The 16,346-nt window shown below is 45.1% G+C and overlaps 1 protein-coding gene across 32 annotated transcripts in view; it reads left to right on the forward strand.

Annotated features, from left to right (window-relative positions):
- Positions 1–16,346, forward strand: part of LOC141917810 (CUGBP Elav-like family member 4) — a 1,125,997-nt gene that overhangs the window by 1,054,909 nt on the left and 54,742 nt on the right. For all 32 annotated transcript variants that reach the window (XM_074811355.1, XM_074811370.1, XM_074811383.1 and 29 more), the window contains one exon: positions 6,894–7,043. In XM_074811355.1, coding sequence (XP_074667456.1) covers positions 6,894–7,043 — 150 coding nt within the window. The remainder of the gene's footprint in view (positions 1–6,893; positions 7,044–16,346) is intronic.

The raw sequence follows: 16,346 nt of genomic DNA on the forward strand, positions 1-16,346 counted from the left end.
CAGGGTGGAGATAATTAAGCTGGGTTGAAACAGGACTGGCTTTCCTGGGGCTTGAAAGTCAAGGAAATCATTTGGGAAGAAACAGGTCAAGGAATCAGCAGGGCTGGTAGTTATGGAATGGCATATGGCCTAATGAGGGGAAGTAGGGCAGCAGGGAAAGTGGGGCCAAACCGTGAGAGTAAAGAAGTGAGAATCTGGAAAGCTTTGCAGTATACCACTGACTCTGGTAAGGGAGCAGAGGGCATTTGACACAGTTCCCCATAGAATTCTCATAGAAAAACTGGCTGCCCGTGGCCTGGATGAGCGAACGGTCTGCTGGGTCAAGCACTGGCTGGATGGACGGTCCCAGAGAGTGGTGGTCAATGGAGCTAAATCCAGCTGGTGGCCGGTCACAAGTGGTGTTCCTCAGGGTTCGGTGTTGGGACCATTTCTGTTCAACATCTTTATTGATGATCTTGATAAGGACATAGAGTGCATTATCAGTAAATTCACAGATGACACCAAGTTAAGCGGGAGTGTTGATCTGCATGAAGATAGGGAGGCTCTACAGAGAGACTTGGATAGATTAGATCGGTGGGCCAAGGTCAACGGGATGACCTTCAACAACGCCAAGTGCCAGGTCCTTCACTTGGGCCACAACAACCCCATGCATTGCTACAGGCTTGGGGAGGTGTGGCTGGAGAACTGTGTGGAAGAGAAGGATCTGGGGGTTCTAATTGACAAGCAGCTGAACATGAGCCAGCAGTGTGCCCAGGTGGCCAAGAAAGCCAATGGCATCCTGGCTTGTATTAGAAATAGCGTGACCAGCTGTCACGTCCCGCTCAGACGAAGGGGACAAGTGACTCAGATTCGCAAATCCCCAATGGAGCGGACAACAAGTCTCCAAGTCTAAACAGTTATTAACTAGTCACAATGTACTAATTGAACACACGATAGCTGGCTAAGTATATAGCAAGTTGTGGCAAGCAATATAATATGCCTTGCATTTCTTAATAGGAAAGGGAAAAGAGGGAGATAGAGGGAATGGGGAAATACAGATCACCGGTCTGGGTTTCTGCACTGATCCCGCCGATGAGGGTTCCAGGAGGCACAGGAGACATCCGTCTTTTTCGCTGGCATCCGTCTTCTTCGCTTCACTGCACTCTCTCTCGGGCCCCGGGCCCCCCCCCCCCCCCTTGATTTATACCCACTTTCCTAGGGTCCATCCCCTAGGTCGACCCACATACCTACGTATCCCATGTACGGGGAGGGGTAAGGTGTTTCATGGGATGATGTAATTAGCATGATCATGTTAGCCCTCATTAGCATATTGAGGGGTGTTAACTTTAATATGCATTTCGTGGATAATGAAGCAAAGGTCATTCACCGGACAGATGGCCCTTGAAGTTTTGGCCAGGTGCCCCAGAGCAGAGCCGTCCTGTCTCCACAGGGCTCCCTCCTCCAGTCCCATCTTGTGTTATTGGGGCAGCCTTATCAGCTTCGACCTCCACAGAATGCACCTTGTGACTCATAGTTTTGTCTTGCGAGTGTTTGAGGCATTTCTTCGATCAGCCTCAACTTTTGCTTTCTCAGGCTGTTTTTCTTAGTTTCTCGCAGGCCTGGTTTCTCGTCTCTCACACCAGCAGAAGTAGGGAGGTGATAGTCCCCCTGTACTCTGCACTGGTGAGGCCACACCTGGAGTATTGTGTCCAGTTTTGGGCACCTCAATACGAGAGAGATCTCGAGGTGCTGGAACGAGTACAGAGGAGGGCAAAAAAGCTGGTGAAGGGCCTGGAGAATAAATCCTATGAGGAGCAATTGAAGGAGCTGGGACTGTTTAGCTTGAGGAAGAGAAGGCTGAGGGGAGACCTCATCAATCTCTACAACTACCTGAAAGGACATTGTAGAGAGGTTGGTGCTGGTCTCTTCTCACAGGTAATTAGTGATAGAACAAGAGGGAATGACTTTAAACTGCAACAGGGGAGGTTCAGACCGGACATTAGGAAAAAAATTTTCAGAGAAAGAGTGGTCAGACAGTGGAATAGGCTGCCCAGGGAGGGGGTGGAGTCACCTTCCCTGGATGTGTTTAAGGGTCATTTGGATGAGATGTTGGGGGATATGGTGTAGGGGAGAACTTTGTAGAGTAGGGCTGATGGTTGGACTTGATGATCCCAAGAGTCTTTTCCAACCTGAATGATTCTGTGACTCAGGGTGCATCCTCAGAGGATCATTCCTAAGGGACAGGTTGGGATAGAGGGGTCCTGGGGTGATGCCAGTTGTTCCTTGGAGAGGCACTCGGGATGGGACTGTGTTCAGAAAGACGTGCCATACCAATGCCCTTGTGTGAGCCTTGAAGTTTTGAGCTGGCCTGGAGGGCACCAGCTTGACAAAGGTTTGGGGGTGAGGCATGGAGGGGGGAGGAGGGGAGGAGGTGAGCTATGCCTGAGCCAGCTGTGGTGCAGGCAGTGCTGGGCAGAGCAGGATCTGTGACTCCTGCAAAGCATAGTAGTAAGAGAGGAAAGGGACAGCTTCATTGCCAAACAAGGAGAGGTCTGCACCAGCCCTACAGCAGGAAAAGCATCCAGGAAAGCTGCCTCATGGCTGAGAAACAGTGGATGGCAGGGAGATAAGGCACCACAGTAGTGCAGGCTTGGGGGATGTTCCTAATAAATCTAGTTTTGCTACCCTCTGTCTGCGAAAGAAAACCTCCCCATCCACACAGAGCTTAGCATCTCTTCGCAATCTGTAGCTGGGAACAATGTCAGCAACTACTGGATCAGATACCTTTTCCTTTGCTTGTATTAGACTATGAGGGGGAAAAAAGGGAGAGCAAGAAATACAGCTCTCATTCCACATAAAGTTATGGAGAGAGAAGGAAAAGCACTTGACACAAAAATCTTATACAACACATTTCAAAATATATGATTACACAACGATAAATGTAAAAAAAAAAAAGAAGTTGATGGAACTACTGCAAATCCAAATAGAAAAGTGGCTTAATTATATGTTCACCCTTTAAATGCACTGCTGGACTGTTATACTCTTATTGTCAGAATACAGGAGAGGAAAGCTCATGTTTTTTACATGCTTCCCAGAACACCCATGCTGGTCATTATTGAAAATAAGATGCTGCTTTAGATAATCCCTTGATCTCTTTCATGGTGGCAGATCTTGTACTCTCCTTATGGCATATTTTCAATCAGGGAGCCTATGCACTTTGGTATTATAGCAGATTTACCTTGAATAGGTAGCTTCCTTCATGAAAAACCTCTGTAATGGGTGGAAATCTCAATTCACAATTATTCCTTGGGTGAAATGCTTAAACTTTGAAATGACTCCTTATATTTCTACAGCACTCACAGAGCTTGTCATAAGACGCAGAGAAAATATTTCACATAATGTCTGAGCAAGCAAGCGTACAACACTAGCAGTGATTTCTGAGTAGCCAGGAAATATCTGAAGCCTAACGTGAATTCTCCTGCTGACTTTTGTTAGCATTCAGAAAGCCAAATGGAAAATGATCATACTGCTTCATAGCAGGATTTCCAGTCATTGAAGTATATCTTTGTTCTGACTTGGAATGAAAAATGAAACATTTCAAAGCTCGCTGAAAAATAGGAATTAGAAAAAGTGTTTGGAACACTAAAAAAAAAAAGTTTTGATCTTTCCTAAGCAAAAGAATAATTGTGCTAGAAAAAGGACACTGGTAACCCAGAAGTCCTAGAGGCTTTGGAGGCATTGGCTGAGCACAGTGTGTCCATGCTGGTATCTTCAAATCTCTTGGGTTCTCACCTCTCTGTCACTATAAACCTTCTCCTGTGCTCCTAATCCAGCTAGTTTTCTGTGCATCCTGCCTCTAGGAGAGTGGGTTCCTCAGGACATGGCCATGAGTTCATTCATACTCATGTGTTCCCACGGGACCTGGGAAGTTAAAGAGTTTTGGATCCAGGAAAAACTAACAGACTAGAGAAAGGATCCATCTCACCTGGTTTTAACCATACAAATGTTAGATATCTAGTTTAAACTAGTCACCTGTCTTGTCTGCAGTCAATGGAGAGCAGTAGCCAGACCCAGTGGGTATTTCAGACCATAAAAACTTTATGCTATTGTCGCGGATGAAAGTATTGACACGGTAATATTTAGTAAGAAATCTAGGTTTATTAATAACTAACAGCAATTTATTATTATAAAATAATTCAGAGATACTAAAAGAAAGAAAAGCAACTTATTCAGATTCTAAAATGACAAGATTCACACTAACTTACTTAACAGTACCTATATATATATATATACACACATGCATGCACATAACAAAATGGACAAACATACAGAAACAAAGGTGTTTAGATTCAGTAGAATGAACACAGAACGGACATACACACACAGAAACAAGGGTACATACCCCCCCCCCCCCCCGAGTAAAGAGAAGCTAGCTCAAAGAAAATTTCCCTCTCGAGTTTAGAGCAAATACTCCCAATGCCTTGGCATTCCTCAACAGGCGATAATTGAGACTCGAGCGGGGGACTTCGCCCTGGCCTTCCGTCTGGAGCAGACGACACCTTAAGGGTTTGGTACCTGAGAGGCGTCCCAGCTCAGGGGAGGTGCTGGTCACAGGCCCGCTGCGATCCAGGAGAGCTCAAAGGGTCTCCCTGGTGGTCGCCATTTATAGGGTCCAAGATAATTGACTTTTGTCAAATACCTTCTGGTGCCTTCCAGCAGTTACACAAGAATTTGCCGAATGTGCGACTCTGTTATTGTTCCCATTTGACCCCATCCCAGGCACAGGTGTGCCAGGCCCTTAGGAGTTGATGGGCCATTTTAACCATTTCCGAGCAATCGGGAGGGGCAGGAGCCAGGCTCGTTAACATTGTCAGTCCTTATCTCCACAGACTGGTGTATAGCTCGGGGGATGTGGGTGGAATCGCACCTAGCACCAAGCAGCCCAACAAAGAGGGGCGGGGGGGGGGGGGGGTAAGAATTGCACCACCACAGCTATGTGCTGGCATTTTGATGATTAACCACCAAGAGTCAGGTTTATCTCACACAACAGTCCATAATTGCAAGGCAATTAAATTGACAGCTCTGAAAGTTTGGTTCAGATTTTGTATTTCTCCCATCATTGGTATAATCTGGGTGAAAAGTCAGTCTGCAGTGGGTCTACCACTGTTAATTGCACAGGGGGGCTAGAATTGAAATTTCATTTAGGCTTCCTTCCTTCTCTTCTCCCTCCCTCCATGTTGTAAATCTGCACCAGGTGTAGCCGCAGCAAGATATCTCAAACCAGGGATGAAATCTACAACTGGCATCCATTTGTTCTCTGGAGTGGAATTATGCCAATTATACTCCAACTACAGATCTGACCTCTTGGGTGGGTTCTTTATAAGAAGAAAATTAAAGAATTGCAATGAATATGCTTAAACTTCCTTAGATATGCACAAAATAGCAAGCACACATTCCTTGCTGCAATTTTAGAATAAAATTACTTACATTGTCTATGCAAATAAAGGAGAGATCCAGAAAAACAACTGAAATTTTAACTAGCCTTTGCAATTTGTAAGCTGATGGTATATGCTAAGACCACTGCCTTTGGACTTCAGCTGCCACTGCTGGGTCCCTGTACCTCCATAGAGGACATTTTTAAAGGCCAAAGTCATTTAAATAAGGAAAGGGGAAGCAGCAGCTTGTCTGCTCAGGGTGTAAGAAAAGAACATATTAAAACATCTCATGCATCTGTATTGGCTTTCTTAAAGCACTAACACAGATTTAAGCAGTTGTTAAAGTGTGTTATTGCACTAACCCATCATGGAAAGCTGCTGTGCTGAAGAAAATTTCTGCAATTGGTTTAAAATAGCTTACTGCAAAAATGTTGCTTCCAGTCAGTAGTATACCCTGACACAGATATTGATGAAGATAAGATAGTTTGACTTCCCACCCACAGCTAGCAAGAGAAAAATACAATTTCATTCTTATTGAAAACTCATTTTTGGTCCCCAAAAACATCCTGAATATGTAGCAAGAAGCACAGACTGCCCAGTCTTATGTATGTTTTAAACATACATAGGAGAACACAGTGAGGTAGCAGAAGAATTTAATTCTCCACTCGGATATTTAACAATGCTTTACTAGTGGATGTTGGGAACCCACCTAAAACATAAAGATGAAATTCTTCTTCTGAAATAGCATTACAGTCCTCCACAGAATGCATCTGGGAAGAACGGGAGTATGATTCCATGAAAGAAACATCTAGCCCAAATCTTGCCCCTGTTGACTGGGAGATCTCTGCTAAAACTCTACAAAGTCAGGTTTGGGCTAAACACTGACACTAAAGAAAAAGTATCAGTGGCTGCCTTTAGGCTACAAATCAACTTGCCAAACCTTTTAAAGATCCCTAGTGCTGGAGAAGTTCAGAATGAGTTTGTACATGAGTATTCATGAGACAGTGCAGACAGAGTAGTCTTGAAAATTGGTACACCCACAAAGCTGACATCTCCAAAGAGAAACTGCTGTAGAAAGGTGAGACTGACAATTTGCTTCTAGTGCTAAATGATATCTAGGAAATAAATGTCTGCTTATTTAGCAATTTAAACAGGTAATACTCCAGGGAGAAAGTTGAGGAGGAAGGGTGATATTTCCATAGTCTTCTACTGCTTGATGTTAGCTGTGGATTTAGTCTAGAGACCATGATCACCAAGCAAAAGCTTCATTCTGTCGCAGAAAGTTTTGCAGGCCTTTCTTAAGCACTTTTAAGTTGCTAGAGGAGCAATGGCAAGCAGTCCCTTTGCATGACAGCTTAGGAGATTTTTTCATTTCTTGGTTTATCAGAAGACTTCTGAGTGATGGTCAGTAGTTTTCTCCATGTAGTTACTGCTTCCAGTACTCACCAGCTCTGATTTGTGTGTCCTCCCTACTTGTAGGTGGAAGCACGCCTCCTGGCATAACTGCACCAGCTGTGCCTAACATCCCATCTCCAATTGGGGTGAATGGTTTCACTAGCCTCCCGCCGCAGGCTAATGGGCAGCCCACCACAGAAGCTGTGTTTGCTAATGGCATCCACCCTTACCCAGGTAAGCCAGACCAATGCTGTGCACACAACCTGCTCCTTCAGTCTGAGGGAGATTGTCCACATCCACAGGTTTTGTCTAGCGTAAGCCACCTGTCACGTCCCGCTCACACGAGGGAGACAAGTGACTCAGATTCACAAATCCCCAATGGAGCGGACAACAAGTCTCCAAGTCCAAGCATTTATTAACTACCCACAATGTACTAATTGAACACACGATAATTGGCTAAGTATATAGCAAGTTGTGGCAAGCAATACAATATGCCTTGCATTGCTTAATAGGAAAGGGAAAAGAGGGAGATAGAGGGAATGGGGAAATACAGATCACCGGTCTGGGTTTCTGCGCTGATCCTGCCGACGAGGGTTCCAGGAGGCACAGGAGGCAGCCGGCTTTTTCGCTGGCATCCGTCTTCTTTGCTTCACTGCACTCTCCAGGGCCCCCCTTTCTTCCCCCCCCCTTGATTTATACCCACTTTCCTTGGGTCCGTCCCCTAGGTCGACCCACATACCTACGTATCCCATGTACGGGGAGGGGTAAGGTGTTTCATGGGATGATGTAATTAGCATGATCATGTTAGCCCTCATTAGCATATTGAGGGGTGTTAACTTTAATATGCATTTCGTGGATAATGAAGCAAAGGTCATTCACCGGACAGATGGCCCTTGAAGTTTTGGCCAGGTGCCCCAGAGCAGAGCCGTCCTGTCTCCACAGGGCTCCCTCCTCCAGTCCCATCTTGTGTTATTGGGGCAGCCTTATCAGCTTCGACCTCTACACTCTCCACCCTGTGACTCATAGTTTTGTCTTGCGAGTGTTTGAGGCATTTCTTTGATCAGCCTCAACTTTTGCTTTCTCAGGCTGTTTTTCTTAGTTTCTTGCAGGCCTGGTTTCTCGTCTCTCACACCACCTCAGAAGGATTATACCCCACACTATCAGGGCTCACTCTAGCATTGGTGTAGTTAGGTCTTCCTCAGTTACAGTTGTTATACACTTAAATCTGGATGATAGACATCAAGGGTGTGTTGGAGGTGGAAAATTTTTATGCTGAAGAATTGAGTGTTCATCTGCTGGATGACTTGTCTGGTGAATACAATCAGGACACCCACCATGTTTTGCTTTAGCAAAAATTTGATTTGAGGCCTGACCAGTTCATGCTGGCAGGTCTCGCAGTGGTACTCCCAAGGTGGCTCCTGGGAAACCTTGAAGGAGCTGTGCTAAGCCTGTTTGCGTCCCCTAGCACCCACTGTTGGTATCTCCTGCTGGGATTCCTTTGCAGCCAGATGGCTCTGGGAGGACGAGCCCAGAGCGTCCACATGGCTGCTGACTGAAACTGCTCCATGCCTCAGACCATGTGCACAGGTGGCTGCTGGTCTCCAAAGCACTCACTTCATCCAAACTGTGTTGCCCTACCAGGCCTGGAGACTGAAGCTCCTTTAATATAGCCATAGAACAGGCTGAGCTTCACCCCTTTGTCACAGACCATCAGAGAACTGCTGCTGGGATTCATACACTGTGACTAGCTCAAAAGATACCAGCACTGAAGGAGTGATTTTGCAAGCCCTGGCAGGGAGGAATGAATGAAGGAGGTTAAAGGATACATACCTACCTCTATACCTGTACTTACAAACATATGGACACTCTTAGGCTGTAATTACCAAGAACTCAGGGGTTTACAAGTCTCTAATGTGCATTTTTTCAGCATCCTCAGGATTTGAGATAGCTCTCTCCTCCAAGCTGTACTTCTGCTCAGAAGACATTCCTTCCTATTGTTGTACAAATACTAATAATAACAATCATAACAATAAAATTTTAAATAAATGTTACTAATTGATCCTAGTCACCAGCTGGCAAAAGTCTATTTTGCCTTGGGGCACTAATAGATTGATCTAGTCTGTTAGGAAACCATGCACTGAGTCAGGTGCTCCAGCCAAAATGCCCACAAAGCCCTTAAGAAAAAAAATCTTTAGCTCTCAGCCAGTCCTGAAAAAACTCAGAAGATCGAACATCACAGGGGACTTAATGAGCTACAAGGAAAAATATCACATAACTTCTTAGAAATATAAGTTTTACCTAGTTACAGTTCAGATAATGTCACTGAGAAAAGCCACCCTGTGAATGCAGCAAAGGAAAGCTCAGAAATACCAAGAGTACTGAAAAATAATTGTCATCCTCCCCATTGTAAGCATTTAGCCATGAGATCAACTTTAAGCAAATTGAAATCAAGGGGCTTACTGGTCTAAAACTTAAGCATGTATATACATGTTTGTAGCAGCTTAGAGGGATGGGGAGCTCTTGGAGACTTATGGAGGCATCAGAAGATTGGAGGGAGCCCTTAGTATACTCAGTGAGCTCAACCACAGTACCAAGCAAGCACCCTGTCTTTAAGGTTGTATAAATATAGCCATCTGTTCAACTATCTATCGATCTAAGTATCTACCTGTTTGCCAGTCTATCATCTCTCTGTTTATTCATCCATTTCTGTGTCCATCTTTTTTCTGGTTCATCTAGCTCCTTTTAGCTAATCTTTCATGATTCATTACTGCAGGTAGCAGAGAAAAGATGATATTTCTAGATGAATCTTAACGGCTTGAACTTTTGTTACTATGTTCAAATACCCCCATAATTAAAGAAAGCTTTCAGTTAGGTATTTCATCCATGACTGTATAAAAGTCAGTGGTCTTAATCTGGTTCTCTTTGAGTTTCAGAGAGACTTGCTCAGACAGCAATTCACACTAAGTCCCTGCACAAACACGAACAGCCTAACACACTGAAGGGTGACAGTCATCCTTGCTCATCTTCACTGCAGGCAGAGAGGCTCATTTCTGCCAGTAAAGCTGATATAGAAATAGTCTGATTTGTGTAAAGTTTGGATTTATCTCAGTGTGTCTTAAGCAATACATTGGTCTTTACTGGTGGTCAGCTTCACTATAACTTATTGACATCTTAAGTTATAGCAGAGGTGTAAAGGGAACAGTGACAGGCCAAACCCTCACCTCTCATTTTACTTCTGCCTGTCCCCACTAGCAAAGAAACCCTGAAAGCAAGATCCTTCGTAGCAGTTTGGGTGTAGAACATGTCATGTATTTGCTCTGTCTAATTCTCTTCCTTTTCATGAGCATTTTTGCACTCTCCAAAACTATACTCCTTGCCACAGGCTTTAATGAGGCCTGGAGATAAGCAGCATTTAAAAAAAGGATTAGACATTTATATGACTATTAAGAACATCTACACTCACATTAGACTGGATAAAAATGTAGAAAGGACACAAACCTTCATGCTTTATGATATAAGCCAGCCACTAATTGCTTGGTGTTAGAAAGAAATTTTCATCACTGGGCAGCTTATTTCATCATTGTCCATTATGGGATTTTTCACAACTTCCTCCGTAGCATCTGTTACTGGCACTGCTGGTTTGCTGATCAAGGATGCCAATTAAACTCAGACACCAGAGTGAAAAGAGTAGGCTTATTTTACTGTTAAATAATTAAAGGATATAACCAAGTAATACAGAAAATAAGTAATAAGGAAAATACAGAATAGTACACAATTATTACTACATACAGTTAATTATAGAAAATAAGAACAAGCAAGGTAATGCACCTAATCATTACTACACGATGGGGAGAATAGTGATTAAGAAAGATCCATCACCACTTGCATACGTTACCAACATCCAGATCCACAGACGTTGGGGAGCCCCAGTTACAGCGAGAATTTGGAGTACCTTTCCCTGCAAGTGGGAAGTCCTACGCGATGCATCCATCCATAGGTGAGGCATCCAAAGTCGCAGCAAGAGGGTGCAGCCTTATATACCAAAAATCAGCAAGTCAGAATGACTTGTACTTTTCTTTGAGCGGAAACATCTGGTTTTATCCTCCTGTTGGATTCCACCCAAAGCCTGGCCAGGGCTCAGCAGGGAAAACCAAGGGAGTTTCTAACAAGGCCAAACAGTTGGGTTCTCAGCCTTGAACAAGGCTAAACAAGGGAAGTTGGATACACATTCTCACAACATTTCATCCTCACTACTGATTATATTTTGCCTAAGCTACATCTTTCACTAGTGAGCATACATATTTTATTGATTATCAGATACTAATAATAAATGCTAATGGTAATACAGATTTTACTAATTAGCAGATACTAATAATGGCTAATGTTTGGTTGTGAGGTTCATCTAGAGGTCAACTTTGTTTCAGGGCCTATTATTCAGGCCCTAGCACTACAACTGCCCTATGGTTCTGCATGTCTGTGTTTCTAAATACAAGGGTAAAAATAAAATATTAAAGCTGAACATGCAATTACACTAACATTATAGAGAAAAGAACATGCCAGTTCCCATCCAAAGTCAGCATCTTCCAAACAACTTCTTTGGACATATGACCTTTTGTTTATTAATGCCTGCCCTTTAGTTTTTCAGCTTGCAGAGCTATTGAACATGACAATGTGTCACAACATATAGTGGGAACAAAGAGCATAATCTGTTGTGCCATGATCTTGTGAGTCACTTTGAAGCAGCAAAAGAGTGTTTGCTATTTCCATAGTTAGCATAGTAACAGGGATTGTGCTCTTCTGCCAGAGCTTCTTAGCCACCCAGATCTCAGTGCATCTCTTATAACAGTGTGTGATGTACAATAACAGTGAAGACCATCTGCCCTGGTTTCTGCTGTGTCTCACACCATCAGCACTCTGCTCTCTGGTAACAGATCCTGCCCTACTGGATTGCATTGTGAGGGACTGGACAAAATGCTCACTCCAAAAATAAAACCTCCTTGGGAAGAGAAGGGGAGGAGAGATGAGAAAATGGGGAGAGCAAAGGGCAGCAAACAAGAGAGAGAAGGGATTGGCTGTCAAAGGATTAGTGAAATGTGGGAACTGGAAGGAGGTACAGAGCAGAGCCCCCAGAAAAGAGTGAGGACTGCTCTGTGGTCTTCTGCCCAGTGATGTGTCCAGGAAGAAGCAGAAATACACCCTATAGCATCCAACAGCTCCTAAACAAACTTATTCCTTCTGGGCCAAGGGATGTCTAGCTTGACCAGAGCCAGGGATGGATCCAGTAGTATGGCAGCTTTGTGGAGCCTCAGATAGGAAATGCTTTCCAAGATGCTGAGTTGTTCAGTGCAGTTGTTTTGGGCTGAGGTTGCTGAGGAAAACAAAAGCAAAGTTCCCTCGGTTGCTCATAATACATTAAAAACATGTTGTCTCATTTACTGTTCTCAGGCACACAGTGGTTCTGTTTCTGACTGCCCACCACTGCCAGGTCTAGCTCTATCTCTCCTCTCTGCGGACACAGCAGAGGTCCCCCCCTCCCCTTCGGTTACACTGTGGGTACGTCTGGGCTAGCAAGACAGCAAGCTCCACTTCATATCCTATTTGGGGTCCAGCCCTCTCCGGTGAGGACTAGCTGTCAGTACAAATGGGCAGCCAAGCCTTTATGCCCACGTTTCCAAGACATCACTGAGATTGGCAGTAAAGATGTCCCCCACGGGTGAATTCTTGTGCTGTAGAAACTCATGTCTTAGGAAATGAACTGAGACCATCCATTCATTTTCCTTGGCTCAACAAAGAGCTATCAGGCAGTAACCAATTTCACCCATTGCCAGCAGAGACAGGATTAAAACTCCATCTGTAATTATTATCATTGACCAAGCTAATTTTGTAAGGGAGGAGTTGCTGGCATGCTAATATGACACCCTTATCTATTAGCTTATCGATTAGCTAGCAGCGCTGATGATGATAAGGCTGCTGCTCTGGACCAGTCAGTCCAGGATCAGTCCTGATCACGACAAACGCCATCCAGTGGCATTGTGCAAGATCAGGGCTTCACTTGTGCAGGCAGACTTCCCCCACCCCAATGCCCACCCTGACATTTCAGTCCTGAAAAATGTCAGACAAGAAGAGTTTAGAGAGGAGGTGAATCAGGAGAACAGAAAAAGAGTGACCTGCCTGCACCTGTAGAAGGTCCAGGATGAAAACCAAGCCCCACAGCATTCGGTCCAGACATACACCATGCCCTAGAAATGTACCTGGCTCAACAGCCCCAAGGTTTAGTTACTTACTACGGGAAATCTTTGGCTGTGTTGTGTTTGTCCATCCTAAATATCCAGGTGAGAGCTTTCCCATTCATATTTTGTATCAGCAGTTCCAAAAATGCAACAGTGAGCACCTGAAGCATCATTACGACTAGGAAGTATTTATTTGACCCATTTGTAACAATCTGTCATGTGCCATAAACCACGCTTAACTGGTAAAATAAATAAATGAAGGAATACACTCATTAAAAATATAATAAGTTTCCATCTTCAATTGTATTCTAAGCTACTTTAATGATGCCATGTACTTCCAGCAATCATAGAATCACAGAATCATAGAATAGTTTCATTTGGAAGGTACCTTAAAGACCACCTAGTTCCAACCCTACTGCCATAGGCAAGGACACCTTCCACTAGATCAGGTTGCTCAAAGCACTATCCAACCTGGCCTTGAACACTTCCAGGAAGGGGGCATCCACATCTTCTGTGGACAACCTGTTCCAGTGTCTCAGCACCCTCACAGTAAAGAATTTCTTCCTTATGTCTAATCTAAATCTACCCTCTTTCAGTTTAAAACTGCTACCCCTCATCCTATCACTACACTCCCTCATAAAGAATTCCTCCCCATCTTCCTGTAGGCCCCCTTTAAGTGCTGGAAGATCACTATAAGGTGTCCTCGGAGCCTTCTCTTCTATAGGCTAAACAACCCCAACTCTCTCAGCCTCTCCTGATAAGGGAGGTGTTCCAATCCCCTGATCATCTTTCTGGCCCTCCTCTGGACCTGCTCAAACAGGTCCATGTCCTTCTTATGTTGGGGGCCCAGAGCTGGACACAGTAATCCAGGTGAGGTCTCATGAGAGCAGAGTAGAGGGGGAGAATCACCTCCCTCGACAGGCTAGCCACACTTCTCTTGATACAGCCCAAGATATGGTTGGCTTTCTGGGCTGCGAGCGCACATTGCTGGCTCATATTCAGTTTTCCATCCACTACTAATCCAAAGTACTTCTCTGCAGGGTTGCTCTCAATCCACTCATCACCCAGCCTGTATTTGTGCATGGGATTTCCTCCACCCATATGCAGGACCTTGCACTAGGCCTTGTTGAACTTCATGATGTTTGCACGGCCCCACCTCTCAAGCCTGTCCAGGTTCCCCTGGATGGCATCCCTTCCCTCCAGCATGTCAACCGCACCACACAGCTTGGTGTCATCAGCAAACCTGCTGAGGGTGCACTCAATCCCACTGTCCATGTCACCAACAAAGATGTTAAACAGCGCCAGTCCCAGTACTGACCCCTGAGGAACGCCACTCGTCACCGCTCTCCACTCGGACATCGAGCCATCAACTGCAACTCTTTGAGTGTGACCATCCAGCCAATTCCTTATCCACTGAGTGGTCCATTTGTCAAATCCATGTCTCTCCAATTTAGAAACAAGGATGTTGTGCAAGACTGTCAAATGCTTTGCACAAGTCCAGGTAGATGGATGTCAGTTGCTCTTCCCTTATCTACGAGCACTTTAACACCATTGTAGAAGGCCACAAATTCGTCAGGCACAATTTGCCCTTAGTGAAGCCATGTTGGCTGTCACCAATCACCTCCTTATTTTCCATGTGTCCTAGCATAGTTTCCAGGAGGATCTGCTCCATGGTCTTGCTGGGCACAAAGGTGAGACTGACTGGCCTGTAGTTCCCTGGGTCTTCCTTTTTTCTCTTTTTAAAAACGGGAGTTATGTTTCCCCTTTTCCAGTCAGGGGAAGAAAAAGAACAGAAATTTAATTCAGACACTAACAACAAAACTTAACAGACAGATTAGAACAGTGAGAAGCATTATCACATCTTAAAAACACCTTCTCCCCACCCCTCCCTTCTTCCCAGGCTCAGCTTTGCTCACAATTTCTCTACCTCCTCTCCCTGAGTCGTGCAGGGGGCAGGGGATGTGATTACTGTCAGTCTGCTGCTCTTTCCTCCTCGGGGGGGGGGACACACTCCTCACATTCTTCTCCTGTTCCACCGTGGTGTCCCTCTCATGGGAGAGTCCTCCATGAACTTTCTCCAACATGAGTCCTTCCCACGAGCTGCAGCATTTCCCAAGCTGCTCCAACGTGGGTCTCTCCCGCATGTTGCAACCCTCCCAGTGCTGAACTACAACAGCAGGGGCTTCTTCCCAGAGTCCTGGCCTTCTTTGGGTGCAGTCACCTGCTCTGTTGTGGGGTCTTCCACAGGCTGCAAGTGGGCATCTGCTCCACCGTGGACCTCCGGGGTGGTAGGGGGGTGGCCTGCTGTCTCACCACGAGCTGAGAAGAGTGTCTGCACCAGCACACCTCCCTCCACTTCCTACTCCTTTCTTCCACTGACCTCAGTGTATGCATAGGTGTCCTCTTTGCAACTCCTCCTCACAGGTCCAACTTCTCCTCTCAAGTTCCCCTTCTTAAATATGTTATCACAGAGGCGCAGTCACCGTCACTAATTGGCTCAGCCTTGGTGCAGAGGCAGGTCTGACTTGAAGCTGGGGCAGCTTTGAGAAGCTTCCCACAGGAGGCCATTGCTGTGGCCCCCTCCCCCAGTACCAAAAACACCCGCCACACACACAGACCCAGCACAGGGAACTTCCCTGGACTGCCATGATTTCTCAAGTATGATGAATAGTGGCTTAGTCACTTCATCCACCAGTTCTCTCAGGACCTGCAGATGCATCTCATAAGGTCTCATGGACTTGTCCACCTTCAGGTTTCTTAGATGGTCTTGAACCTGATCTTCTCCCAGTCCCTGCCTTTGCCTTCTGTGACTTGGGCAGCATAATGAATGAGGTTGTTTAAGGTCTTTCCAGAACCAAAGTATTTTCTCCTCTGATCTGGAAGAAGGTATAAATACAAATCAGGCTCTGTGCTGATGTTTTTGGAGGCACCTAAGTGAGTTAAGACCTTGAGCTTTATTTTCAAAGATGACTTAAACTATGCTCCCCAAAAATATGGAGTTAAGTGCCTTACTAGCTTTTAAAACCTGGCCTTGACTTATGTGTTTATTAACCTTAGGGAAAGGGGGGGAAGTATGGTCCTGACTCTGCTGTCTTATTAGTATGTCACCTTGGCCCACCACCTCTACCTCTCCGCATTTCTGAGTCTTCTGTGTCTTTCTTGCTTTGTCCACTGGAAGTTCTTCGTGGCCAAACAGAACTCCTATGATGTGTTTGCACAGCACCCATCTCACCAGGGCCCAGATTATGGATAGGATTTGGAGGTGGGACTATTAAGAAAATAGTAAAGATAATCTTGATTTCCAGGG

The sequence above is a fragment of the Strix aluco genome, chromosome W (genome assembly GCF_031877795.1).
Source record: "Strix aluco isolate bStrAlu1 chromosome W, bStrAlu1.hap1, whole genome shotgun sequence".
Lineage (NCBI taxonomy): Eukaryota > Metazoa > Chordata > Aves > Strigiformes > Strigidae > Strix > Strix aluco.